Source organism: Sarcophilus harrisii, chromosome 6 (assembly GCF_902635505.1).
Source record: "Sarcophilus harrisii chromosome 6, mSarHar1.11, whole genome shotgun sequence".
NCBI classification, from domain to species: Eukaryota; Metazoa; Chordata; class Mammalia; order Dasyuromorphia; family Dasyuridae; genus Sarcophilus; species Sarcophilus harrisii.
In genome coordinates this window covers 132552926-132567440 of record NC_045431.1, presented here as the reverse complement: position 1 = coordinate 132567440, position 14515 = coordinate 132552926, and the positions used below count along the sequence as shown (strand labels likewise).

The 14515-nt window shown below is 33.7% G+C and overlaps 1 protein-coding gene across 5 annotated transcripts in view; it reads right to left on the bottom strand.

The window, feature by feature from the left end:
* Positions 1 to 14515, bottom strand: part of TBCK (TBC1 domain containing kinase) — a 296708-nt gene that overhangs the window by 143149 nt on the left and 139044 nt on the right. For all 5 annotated transcript variants that reach the window (XR_004230437.1, XM_031944192.1, XM_031944193.1 and 2 more), the window contains 2 exons: positions 4833 to 4869; positions 708 to 869 (listed from right to left, as the gene is read on the bottom strand). Coding sequence is in view for 4 of the 5 variants with exons in the window: in XM_031944192.1 (XP_031800052.1) it covers positions 708 to 869; positions 4833 to 4869 (199 nt within the window). In the remaining variant the exon portion in view is untranslated. The remainder of the gene's footprint in view (positions 1 to 707; positions 870 to 4832; positions 4870 to 14515) is intronic.

Genomic DNA, 14515 nt, shown 5'->3' with positions numbered 1-14515 from the left:
TAGTTACAAGTTTCCATAAAATTAAAAATGGATACCATGTAATAGGTGATTGTAGATATGAGAAGAATGTAACATATAACTAAGGAAGAGAAGCTGAAGAACATATGGTGAGGGAAAGATTATGGATGCTATTCTTCTATCCTTACTATGTCAAAGAAGGTGAGAAAGGTCTCCTATATGCTGAGTGAACCCCTGTGGCAAACTTAAAGGAGGACATGAACAAGAGTCACAAAATGGATAGGCATGAGTATAGTTATGATCTGCAACACTGGAAGGAATCAATAAATCATCCAAATCGATATCACATCACAGTATTTAAGCAGTTATACGCTAACTAGACTTTTGCAAGGTAACCTAAATGCCCAACTACCATTCCTACAGGATAACTTTAAATTCTAAATAGCCAAGTCTCAAATGAACTTAAGAGTATAATTCTTTCATGTACTTTGGGAGTACATGTTAGACTATGATAACCTTCTTAAATTATAATTAATAAATATTTTATCTAATCACTCCTAAATACTGTCAAAATATGATAAGGTTCAAAAGAACATATGTATATATACACTGTCCATCTCGCTGATACACATATATAAATATGGCTATAATGTTACGTGACTCAACTTGCCATATGGTTTCCTACTTTTCAGTCACTCCTTATTCATCTATTTATTTATATACATATATCTATACAGAACTCCATGTACCTGGTAAGTCAGAGAAGAGCAGAATGCACTCATTGAAGCCATTAGCTAAGAGCCGGTCTCGTAGTTGCTGGAGTATGGCTACTCCAATGCAGAATGGGAAAGAAGAATTTCCTAGCAGTAATGTATCCCAGAGATGAAAAATCTTGTGTAATGGAAAAACATCTGTCAAATAATATGAACAAAAAACAATGATCAAGATAAATAATGTTAACTTTAGAAATAACAGAGAATAATAATGGTTGTGGAACACTAGAACAAGAACCAGGAAGACCTGAGTTCAAATTAGGTCTCAGATATTTATTAACTGTCCAAAGTCCCTTCACTTTTGTCTGCCTTAGTTTCCTCATCTGTAAAATGAGTATAATAATATTTACCTCTCAGGAAAGTTGTGAAAATAAAGCAGTAGAGTAAAGCACTTTACATTCTTAAAGTGCCATATTAGTATTAGCTTTTATTGTTAGCTACCACCATATAACAATTTCCTTATTGTTTGAGAATGAACAATACTACATCTATTTTAAGAGGCATTTATTTTTGAAAGAATACTTATTTCTCCCTATGGAAAATTGTGATTTGAAAATTGTTAAACATTAAAATGTTCTCACTGATGACATTCTTACCTCTAATATCAGTTTTAATAGAGTTCTTATTCTATTTAATCTATATTAAGTATAAGGATATTCAGTAGAAGTGTGAAAATAAGCAGATAAATTTCTTGTTGATCAAAATATTGCTTCTCTGATTTATGCTCTCTAAAAGGGAATGGAAATTGTTTTTCTTTGCAAAAGCATTTATCTCCCAAAGATTGTGTACTGAACAATTTTGCTTTGATTAGTTAATGGAGAAAATGATATGTTTTATCAATTAATTTAAGGTATGAAGACACAGAGCCATCCCCTGATTCCTAATAATTCTTGTTAAAATCTACACTTTCTCAGGAATACCTATTCCTAGGACCACATAGATTCATTTACCATTTTGGAATTAGCATGGGAATTATTGTGGATAATGATGGACAACATATTGTCTCCAGGTATATAAATCAATGTTTTTATGTTTAACTATGTGTACCTTTTGATTCAACTGACAGGGCATTTAAAAATCAGAAACTTTTTTCAACTACTGCATTATTAAAGGATTCAATTCTTTTTCCTCACCCCAATAATAACTTCTCAAGAGATGAAACTCAGACCACATTAAAATCTTGAACCTTGTACCCAGAATCCAACTACACTAAAAAATAGAAGGAAAATTCTTCCTGATGGAAAATTAGGTCAGAAAACATCTCACTTTGAGATTCAGCAATTTTGTAACTTACACTTAAGAACCCAGTCTAGTATTATTTAGCAAGAAAAATTTTGGCTAGAATATGCTTCTTAACACTTCTTAAGGAATTTTAAAGGTCACCAAAACCCAGTAGTTGTTTACTTAACTCAAACTTCATGTTTGCTTTATGTTTGCTGTCTGAGGGTTTTATGTAGTTAGTGTTGCTACAAAAGTCATGTCTCTTGTTTAATTTGCTTGACAGATACCAAAAAAGCACATTTGTTATGGAATATTAATTCTGTATTTGTATTGATATATTTCCAATCCTTAATCAACAACTCACTGTTTTAACTGTTCCTAAAGTGGTTTACCTTTTCCCCTCCATTTTAAATAATAATCAAGGAATTTGATTTTCAACCCAAATCCTGCTATGAACTTGGACAAGTCCCTTAATCTTCATGGGTTTCATTTACTTTATTTGCAACATGACATAGTTGATGATTTCCAAGATGGCTTACAACTTTAAAATTCAATGTTTGTGTGCTTATTTTCATTTGGTTAACACAGTACATGTGCCAAGACTAAGCATCTAGTCATTAAGGTGTGATAACCTGTTTTCAAGTTAAAATGAAATGGTAGTAATTGATGGTCTAATTTGGCTTTTGCAGACTGGGAGCAGAATGGAAGCATGGGAAAAGAAGGCATCAACTCAAATGACTACTGGTTATATAAAGAACCATATTCCAAATAACCTACCAAAATGTCTTCTTTGGTTTAAGGGAATTTCTCTAGCTGATAAAGCAATAGAGTGTTTTTATTCTCCAAGGGTAGGAAATGGAAATCTATAGATCTCTGTCTTATGGCTTCCTTGGCCTAAGGAATAAATGTGATTCTTCCTTTTCCTTGTTCAGGAGACTGGTGGGATTTCCTTCACCTCTCAGTATAGTTCAATGACTGACTGATTTCAGGAAGCTAGCCATATTCAAACTTTTTCTTTAGGCCCTTGATTCACAGCTCTCTGTTTTTTGGATAGATGAAGTCAAAGTTCTGAGACTGGCCATCAGAGCATAATTTGTTACTGAAGAGAATCATGATGGCTAGAAGTAGCAGTGAACTAAGAAGGGTGGAGGAATAACCATATGTATGGTGACTGTGCTTTAGCTTCCATAGGAAACCTCAAAAATAATGGCCTCCTGGTTGGATTCTAGAATCAAATTCCAACTCTTCAGCTCAATAAAGCCCCTCATATTCTGAATCAATCCTATCTTTCCAGATTACTTTTCACATTATTGGCCTTCATGCATGTTATGTTCCTTCCAAATGACTTCTCCATTTTCTTAAATGAGCATGTATGTGCATCTACATGTATTGAATAAAGTGCAGAGCCTAGAGTCAAAAAAGACTTATCTTCATGAGTTCAAATACAGCCATAGGTACTTATTTACTAATTGTGTGACACTTGGCAAGTCACTTAAACCATGTTTACCTATTTCTTCATCTGTAAAATGAACTGGAGAAGAAAAGGCAAACTATTCTAGTATCTTTGCCAAGAAAACCCCAAAATGGGGTCACAAAGAGTTAGACATGACTAAAATGACTGAATAACAACAATGTGCCAACTCAATAACAAAAAGATATTTATCTGTTTACAAGTTGAACCCTTCAGTAGAATATAAATTACTTGAGGACAAAGAAGTGTTTCTCATTCTATCTAGGAACTAGCACAATGGCTTCTACACACTAGGGGCCTGACAAATACTAATTAGAATAGATTATAATTTTAAATGCTTGTCTGAACTTTAAAGTAGACTTTTCAAAAATTAGGGGCTCTATTTTCTTATACTGAAGGAGTTAAATCTAATTTGTTTTACTTCTAAAATGGGCCTGGTTTAGGGGGAAAATGACAAAAGTTTTAGTTGCTACAGAATCTCGATAAGAATGATTTTGTTTGTGAAGGTTTGGTCCATATGAGCAACTCTATATAACACTAAAGGGAATATTATATTTTAAAAGTGTAGTGGCTTTTTTTTTTTTTTAACTGGCGCATTATAGGTTATGAGAAAGATTTGTACCCTACATCACTTGGCAAACTTTTGCAGATTTTTCACCAATTTTTCACAGAATGATTATTTGATCTGTAATCTGTGGAGTTCATAGTATGTCCATCCTAGCTTTAGAAGGAATAATCTCTGACAGTTAGAAAATGAGAATCCACAAATATGTAGGTTATCATACTGAATCCTTAAAAAACAAAAGTAATTTATAGTTATAGATTTTTGGCAGCTACAATAGGTAAAGTGCTGGGCCTGAAGTCAGGAACACTCATCTTCAATATGTTTAAAGTTGACCTTACTATTTGTGTGAATCTGGGTAAGTCACAGCCTTGTGTATCCCAACTCCTCATCAGTAAAATGAGTTGGATAAGGAAATGGCAAATCACTTTAGTAATTTTGTCAAGAAAATTCTAAATGGGGTCATGAGAAGTCAGACTTAACAAAAAAGATGTATGTTAATAAAAATCAATTGTTTAAGAGCTATGACAAATGGGAAAATATGTTTAAAAGAATAGCCCATGTTTAACCTATATTGGATTACTTGCTGTCTAGGGAGGAAGAAGGTAGGGAGGGAGAAAAATCTGGAACACAAGGTTTTGCAAGGGTGAATGTTGAAAACTATCTTTGCATGTATTTTGAAAAATAAAAAGCTATTAGTATTTTAAAAAAAGTTAGAGTACTATACAGATGTTATTGTCATGACAGGTGTTTTAACTAAAAAATGTGAATAATCTAGGAACTATAAAGATATTAAATAATACTGACAAAATATTAGATAAAGGAAAACAAAAAACTATATACTTACGGGTAAACATGGTGAGGAACCAAGGAATGGCATAAAGCTATAAAAAGAGGGAAAGAAGATGATAATTTATTGTGATATTATTTAATCATCATGACTCTACTAGTTTTTGAAAATTCAAAAATTCAAAAGATTATAAATGACTATAATCACAATATCTTTTTCTCCCTTCTGATCTGGACTTGTTTGATTGGGATATGTAATTTCTTATTCCAGTAAATAACTTCTGAACAGCTTCTGTCAATGCTGATCTGAAGAGATTTACCCAGGGTGATCAAAAATACAGTGTCAAAAGGCAGTACAAATTTTCCTAACTTTGAGGCTGGCTCCCTATTATGCATTGAGCCAAGATGGCTCTTAAATAACATATGCTTTATTAGAAAGGCTTTCGATATTCCTCAGGAACAATTCATAGAGAATGTGGACTAAGAATGTATCATTACTTGAGGTGTTAGAACAACAATTCTGAGGAGTACTAAGTGCAAAGGTATCATGTTCTTTTGAAGAGTATATATTTTCAGAAAATGTAAAAGAAAAAAAAGTATTTTTGACATTTTAAAGGTCTTCATCAGTTTCAAGCCATCTTATTTGGTAATTATGAGGTCTGATGAAATGGCAATCTTTGAAAAACACTTTAAGCTCTCCATAAAAAGGTGTTATATAAATACAAAGCATTATGACGCCTTTAGCCATTTGCTCAGTTAACAGGAATTTTCATAACAAAGCAAAAAGGGTAGGGTTCCAGGAATAGAATATTCTTGCACTTTGCTTAATTAGTTGCTTGCTTTTCTAAATATGTCAGATCAGGGTAGACATGAAACATACATTCAATTCTTTGTGTAGGAAAGAGATTCCTTGCCAATATATCCTTAAAATATATGACTTAAAAACCCAAAATGAATTATATTTGGTTACACTTACTAAATATATCCAAATATTCTTGTCATCCAGAGTGGGGATAAGGATGGTTACAAGAGCCATGCTTGCTTTGATATAGGGAAATTTTAAGGAGGAAACTCCCTTCTGCCAATGTTATGGTATTAGTATCCCTTTGTATACTTGCCAAGTATACCTTGTCAAGGGTTACATAATAGTTACATAGTCAAAGTCACAGTTACAAAGTCAGTCACATATACAAAATCAAAAGACTTAATCAGGTACTCCTAGCTCCAAGCTTTTCTCTCTATCCAATAGGCCAAGTTGTCTTTCTTTTTATGGAGAGAGATACCATAAAACTATCTTATCTGACTCAAATATTTATTTATAAAGAATCTTAATAATTAAAAAAGTCAACATTCTTTAGTTGATTTCTTTAAAGACAAAATATAATACATATTGATTGGAAATCTTTTCAAAAAAGCTAATGTGGAATGTTGTGCCTTTATATATTTGAAAAGCCTATTTCATTGTTTTTAAGCTATATCAAATGATAGTTTTAAAAAGTTCACTTGCAATTATAATGATTATGTTCTTGAAATTGGTTTCAATTCCTTTTAGTTTAGAGTGGTCTTGTAAATTCTTAAAATTGATTTTAATTTCTTTTAGCTCAGAGTAGTCTTGTAAAATGCAAGCAGGTGGAGATTAAGGATAATGCCAGACAACAAACAATACACCCATCTTTCAGTGGGTATCACTAAAATGGTAACAAGCAACTGGGAGGGGGGGAAGAGGGAAAGGCCGAGAGAGGAAGGGAGAGGAAAAAGGGAGAGAGAGGGAGAGAGAAAGGGAGAGATGGAAAGAGGAAGGGAGGGAAGGTAAGAGAGAAGGAAGGAGGGAAGGAGGGAAGAAGGAAAAGGGGGAGGAAGGGAAATGGAGAGGGAAGGAGGAAAGGAGAGAAGGAAGGGAAGGAGAGAAAGGGAGAGGAGGAAAAGAGAGAGTGGGGGAAGCGAGGGGAAGGGAGGAGGGGAAGGAGAGAGAGAGAGAGGAAGAGAAAAGTTGGAAGGATGGAAAGTAGAGAGGCAAAGAAAGGATGAGAGGGAGACAGAGAATGGGAAGAAGGGTGAGATTAAGTGAGAGATTATGTTTGCATCATACCCTAAACATTTCCCAGACCAACTGGCAATATATTGCTCAACAGGATATTTGTGCAACATCCTAATAATATGCAATAAGCAGGTACCTGAAATGCAATGGATTTTTTTTAAGCCTATTGTCAAAGAAATAAGATCTGTATTATGAATATGAAAACATAACAAATGCATTATATCCTTAGGAAAACATCTGTCATTATTGGTCATTTCCTCATCTAAAAGCAAAAACTTGAGACCAATTCATGAGACAAGGATTGATATGTCTTAACTCTTTTCTCTAGTTATGTCTTTAAGGTTGCCCACTTAAATTTATGTAGCTCTGTGCTAGTCTGCTAAAAGATCAGCTTAGTAAATACTGCCCCCTGGCAATGTTAGGCAGTAATAGATATATTAAAGACTCCTAAGGTTTTGTTGAAGTCTCACATTGACACATTCAGAGTGGGTAGGGGGAATCAATTATTTAATAAAGAAAATTTGATTTCAAGAAACATAATTATTATAGTCCTAAAAAAGCTACAAACTTCAAATGAAAAATATGATGAAGCAAAAGAAAAAAAATGGGAAAAACGTGAGCATAGAAAACTGTCATCAATATTGGATGCATGTTTATTAGAACTAAGGAGAGACAGAAGAATCCTACACAGGGGTGAAAGGAAGCCAGCAGTGTACTGAAAAGTGAGCTACTGCTTGCCTTTGTAAGTGGGCCCTTTCCAAATTTATATCATCATTTAGCATTTACTTTTGTGTAGATTTGAAACAGAACTTAGCCAAGTAGGAAGTAGTCCTGCTATTTTTTCAGTCAATAAAGGAAAATACTCATAATTCTTCTAATTTCATTGCTCTTTGTTCTATTTGACTCAAGTCAGAGACAATCTGACCACCTTGCTATCTTATTTTTTTGAAATAGTCCTTTGTTTCCAAAGAGCTTCAGTGATCCTCTGCATTTGAGGAAATGTGACAAAAAAATAAAAATAAAAAAAAAAGAGTATGTTTTAAAATGACCAGAAAGTTTTTCTAATAATCTATGATGTGTTTTTACATGTTATAAATATGGACTAGTTTGCAATACTGACCTCGAGCTCTTTATTTCTAGAAGCATGTCAGAGTAGTATGATGATTAGTACAATGAACTTGGTGCCAATTTCTGCCCTACACATTTAGTATTTGTGCAGTTTTGGGTAGGGCACTTAACAACTCTGGACCTTACAACTCTAATAAAGGCAATCACCTTCATGATTCCAAAGAGCCAATGATGAAACCCACTATCCAATTCTTGACAGACACATGCATCAAGGGTGCATATATGTATTTTTGGACATGGCCGATAAGGGAATTTCTTTTGCCTGAATTTATTGTTTTTTTAATGGAATTGTGGGGGTGAGGGAGAAAAAACTGGATTTTTTTTTTTTTTAAGGGCATCTCAGGTCTCTTCTAACTTTAATAATATTAGACACTGTATTGAGATGCTAGGAAGAAGGAATGAGGTAATAATGGACAAATCCAGATTACAGTCTGGGGGGAAATAGAAGAGATGGATGACCTGGGCGTCCTACTTCAACAGAAGACCTGGTAAAGTCACCTAAAGGTGCATATGAATGTTGGGTTGTGGTGGGGAGAGGTGAGAATGTAAAAGGAAAAGAATTCAGAGAGATTTAAACTGTAGGATTGAAGAGTTTTATTTTATAAGCCCAAGAGGGTTTCTGAAGGTAATCTACAGTCTCAAAAAGGCTGAGATATTTAAAGTCTTAGTGGCTCCCAAAATAAACAGGCTTTTCAGTCTTTTGCTACCTGGAGGTCAGGGAAAACTGAAGCATTTCTACAAAAACCTTCTTAAATTTCATTCATCTTTTATTTTGCTACTTTCTGTCTCACTAAGTCATTTAATACATTTTAACAAAAAATACGTTTCAACAAAAATTAACAAATTAACAAATACAATTTAACATATATATTAAACTTCTATCTTGTGTCAAGTATGGCACTTGAAAACTGGGGATCCATAGACAAAATTAAAATCATGTCTACCCTCAAGAAATTCATATTATTTTGGAAGGAAAACATGTTACATACATAAGCAGAAACAAAGTTTATACTAAAAAAATACTAAATAATTTCAAAAGAAAAAGAATGTGTTAATAACAAGGAAGTTCAGAAAAGGACCAACTTAGGTATCTTGGAAGAAGCAAGATATTCCAAGAGGCAGGTTAGTCAATCAAATTTATTAAGGGTCTACTATGTGCCAGGACTGTGTTAAGCTCTGGGGATTTATATAAAGGCAAAAGAGAGTCCCTATCCTATAAAGATCAGGAGTAAAATTTATTAGAAAAAAAGTAAGGCTAATCATTGATCTTAGATAAAGTCAAACTTGAAGATTCGATCAAGAAAGAAACCTACAATATATGTGAGCCATACTAATATTGTTTTAGATACATGTTTACATATAGATTAATGTGTGAACATGTATATATATATGTAGAAATGTATGTATGTACCAACGTATGTGTGTATATGGATATATGTGTGTGGGGTCTATGGATGAGTGTGAATGTATATGTATGCATATATATATATATATGTGTGTGTATATATTTCTCCATATATGTATATGTAAATACAGGTGCTTAACTGTAACAGCCTGCTTGAGGAAGTGGGGGAATGAAAGAGGAAAATAAAAAAATAAAAAAAAGTGCACAGCAGCGAACAAGTAAACAAAGAAAAGATGGACACTCATGAATATAATTTCTTTTATTATATATGCTTTCTTGAATGGAAATTTATTGCCATGTTTTTTGATCCTTCCTGATATTCTGTTGTGTTGGAATTCTTACAAAGTATTAGTCATTAGAATTGATAGAGACAATAATTATCTAATTTAGCATGGTTCAGTATGATTGATCTGATCCTACAAGGAGATGTTATGGGCCAGAACTTGAAACAAGGTACTAAGTGGAATTGATGGAAGCAATGCTTATGTTCTTGGATTTGTACCTTTAAGAGTTTACACATTAGAAGTCACACATTAGAGGTCACACATTGGAGTTCACAAGAAAGGGAGATACAAAGTTAACTTTGTAACTTTGTGAATTCACACCTCCCATAATCCCACTCTTAGAGGAGGAGTCAACCTTTTACACCAAGCATAAAAAGAGCTTCAGTCAGTCAGTCAAACAGAGTCAGTTCAGAAGAAGCCCCGAGTCAGAGTTGAGCTAGAGCCAGAAGTCACTTGGGAAGACTGATAGAGTGAGAGTTCAGTTCGGGAGATTGAGAAGCTAATCTGCAGTCAGGCAGAAACAAGATTCAGAGAGAGGCTGAAGCTAGCAACAAGAGCTCTCGGAACCAAAGAAAGCTAACTGGGCTATTTTGGAAGAAACAATAAAGAACTACTTTAACACCTGGCTGCATTTGAAGTGATTATTTCTCTGAACCGAAACTAAGGCTGCCTCCAGAAAATCTCCCCAAGAAACCTGCACCCAGAGAACCATTATATTTTAAAGAAGAGAATACCACACTGCTGGGCACATGACAATTTTCTGTTTTATTTATTTTTTAAATTTTCAAAAATTTTCTACCATTCTTTTTTGTTTCTTTGTTTTTCTTTCTCTCAAGGAACTCATAGTCTAAAGGAAAAGAAAACATGTGAACAACTATATATGGACCACATACATGTACAGAATAAATCAGAGATTATCAACAGAGGGTAAGCATTAATATTATGGAAGACTGTCAAAAAAGAGCATATTTCAGACATGGAGGGCCACTTGTACAAAGGTTTAGAGGCAGGACATGGAGAACAATTAGCAGATCATCTTGAATGGAACAGAGTAAATAAAATGAAGTGATATGAACTGTAGGCAGCTTATGGAAGGCCTTCAACGACAGGCTGAGAATTTGGTGTTGTATCATATAGCCAAAAGGAAAATACTAAAGACTACTGAGTAAAGGAGATTATCAGATCTGAGTAATTAATAACAATTTAATAGCTACGTGGAGAATAAATTAGATAAAGGACTGCAAGCAGAACAACTGCAAGATGTTTGCAATAGTTGAAAGTGTCAGTTATTAAGGTTCTGAACAGAAGTGTGTGGGGGGAAGTGTGTGGGTTAGTGTGAATAGAGAGAAGGAAATCTGAAGTTAATTACTTTAATATAAATTATGTTAAGGAAATTTATTCTAATATTGTTATTCTCTGGACACTCACTCTTTCAATAAACCAAGCTAAGATCAGAACTTGTTTAAGGTTCTGGATATATATATACACATATCCATAGAAATGAATTTATTTTATATAAAGATGATTCTATGTGATTCTTCTTGTTTATCTATTCCATTTATTAATCTAAGAGAAGCATCTCTACTCTTGTTTAATGCTTGATTTCACTTGTAAAGTAGGAGATAAGGAACAACCCCTCTCCCCCCATGGTATGTTGAATTGTTTCATAGAATCCACCATTCAGAAACCGTAAATTTAAAATGTTGATGTTCTTTTATATAAAGATATAGAAATATAAAATCAGTTTTGTTCAGTTAAGCAACAAATACTTACTGAATGCCCCTTACTTGCTATTATTCAATATTTCTTCTCTTTTTCTCATAGAAACTCCTTGAGAAAGTCAGTAAACGAGGTAAATCCACTTCCTCTCCTTTCATTCTCTTCTAAATCTTCTTCAATTTGGTTTTCAATTTCACACTCAGCTGTGAAATTGCTATCTCCAATGAATCGCTAAATCTAGTGACCTTTTCTCAGTCTTCATCTCTCTTGATGCTTTTGCAGCATTTGACATATTGGAATAACCTTTTCCTCTTGGATAGACTGTCTCCTCTAGGTTGTTCAGACATTGCTCTCTCTTGGTTCTTCTCTTTTCCTGCAGAACTACTCCTCAGACTCCCTTGATGGATCATCATTCATATCACACTTACTAATAGCGTGATATCTCCCAAAGGTCTTTTGGGGGCCTTCTTTTCTTCTCTGTTCAATCTTACTTAGTGAATTCATCAGTTTCTGGGGAAGACTAACCCTAATCTCTCTCCTGGGCTCTAGATTCATATCACCAGTTATATCTCAAATTTGCTGTTCTGGAGGTATCTCAAATTCATCAAAAACTGAATCCACTATCTCTTCCCCTAAACCTTTCTCCCCCATTTTCTTTGTTACCAAGGACACCCCTATTCTCCCAATTACCCAGGTTCACAACCTTGTTATGGTCCTCAATTCCACATAAGCAATCTGTTGTCAATCTCTTATAGAGTCAGAAGATCTCTGCACTAACATAAATGCAACCCTACTCTAGATTTTATCACCCCTGTCCTGGACTACTGCAATAGCATTCTTTCTAATTGGTCTCCCTTCCTCAGGTCTGTTGCTAATCCACTCTCATTGCAATTTAACTTTACTCAAATTTCTCTTTTTCTTCGTTTTAATTTGTGTCCACCCACACCTACCCAAATCACATACCCCCCCCCCCCAATGGTTTCCTATATTATTTTCAGGAAAAGATATAAATCTTCTGTTTGATACGTAAAGCCCATCATAATCTAGTCTCTTTCCACCTTTCCAGTCTTACTACATTGTAGTAGATTCCACACACTCTGTAATACAGTTAGACGAATTGTCTCTCATCTCTTGTAAGTATATCTTTTCCTCGTCCCTAACTCCTTTCTCTCTCTATCAAGGACACTATCATCCTTCTAGTCACTCAGGTTTGCAAATTTAGGGTTATCTACTCCTTACTAAAAGTCATGCAAACCTTGCCATTTCTTCCTCACCATTTTTAATCTGTTCCTCTCTTTATATACATATAGCTTTCATTTTCATTTAGAACTTTATCATTTTGAATATAAAAAAGAAAGTTTTTTACCATCTTGCAAATGAAAATGAAATGGGAAAAAAAATCTTACAAAGGAAAAAAAAGAAAAAGGAAAAATTCCAATGAGTAATGATTGATCTCCCTGACTTGAGTTTTACTCCAATTTGATTGCAAAATCCATTTAGCTTCAAAAATAATTTTCTTACAAGTCTGATCATACCACTCAGTGAACTATAGTGGCTCTTCATTACCTCTAGGCATCTTTTCTTTGGCATTTTAAACTCCTTAAAACCAGATCTCATTCTTTATTTCTACCATCATCATTCTCCCACAGACAATGCTATAATTTAAATTTATATGTGGATTGTGATTTTTAAAAATTATTATTGCACCGAGTACTTCCCTTTTTAATTGATTTAAAAATTTAAATAGAAAAAGAAAAAAAAACAGTCATATGCACAAAGAACATAATTCAAAATATGAAATGATAAATTTCCACTTTAAGAAAGCTTATTTAATAAATATTACATTGTATCCAGAACTACCTATCCTTTCTTTGCTTCTTTGTAGGTTTTCTTTTGTTCTCTTATGTTCATTTTTTACTTTATTCTTATTTTCTCCTTTTCCCATTCCCTCTTCCCCCAATTAGGCTACAATTAAACATACATATATTTAAATACACATACATATATGCATACTCATAATACATGGTTTTGGCTGAGTAGAAGACTGAAGGATATTCCACTGTTGAAAAACAAGAGTTCCAGGTTGTAGCTGCTGGAAAAAGGAGCTAAGATACATCTGGTGAGTGCAGTAGTGAGGGCTGGGGACCCTGTTGACTGTGGGCACCTATAGGAGAGCATAGTCTCTAGTTTCAGTTCTAGTGCAGAGAGAATAGCTATGGTTTGCAGCCACCCAAGGGACCATAGGAAACAAGATCATTTGTGATACAGTATGGCTGCAGGCCCTAACTGTGGCTTATAAGTGAAGAGGTGAATTTAAGTTGGGCTCTAAAACAGACCTTGGAAAATAACAGTAAGAATGACCTGAGGCTTGGGGCACCATTTCCCATACTTTGTGACTACAACTTGATTACGTTAATAGTGGCTAAAAACAAAATAAAACAATTAAACAATACAGAAAATGAGTAAGCAAAGGAGAAAAAAATTGAATCAGATAGTTACTATGGGGATAGAGAAAATCTAGATTCATATTTGGAGAAAGATAATGGGACTAAAAAAAAAGCAAATTTTTTTCAATGAAAAATGTCAAATGGATCCCAGCACAAAAAAAAGATCTTATAAGAACTTTAAAAAGGACTTTAAATAGAGAAAATGAGGAAAAATTAGAAAAGAAAAATAAGAGCAATCCAAGAAAATCAAGAAAATTATGAAAAAAAATCAATAAATTTGAATTAGAGAAATAAAAATTTAAGGAAAAAATAATTCTTTAAAAACTAGAATTGGGCAAGGGAAAGCTAATGACATTTTAAGACCTCAAGAAATTATAAAACAAAATCAAAACAATGAAAAAAAATGGAAGAGAAAAGAAAATGCTTTTTTATCAGAAAAGCCATAAATCTAGAGACCAGATCAAGCAGAAATAATATATAAATGGTAGACTATATGGAAAATATAATTTTAAAAAAAGCTTGATACAATATTACAAAAAATTATCAAGGAAAACTGCCCTGAAATTCTAGACAACAAGCCAAAGCAGAAATAGGAAAAATCCATCAATCACCACCTGAAAGAGATCCCAGGAGGGAAACTTACATGAATATCATAGCCAAGTTTCAAAGTTGCCAAGTAAAGAAAAAAATATTGGAAACAGCAAGAAAAACTATTTAAAA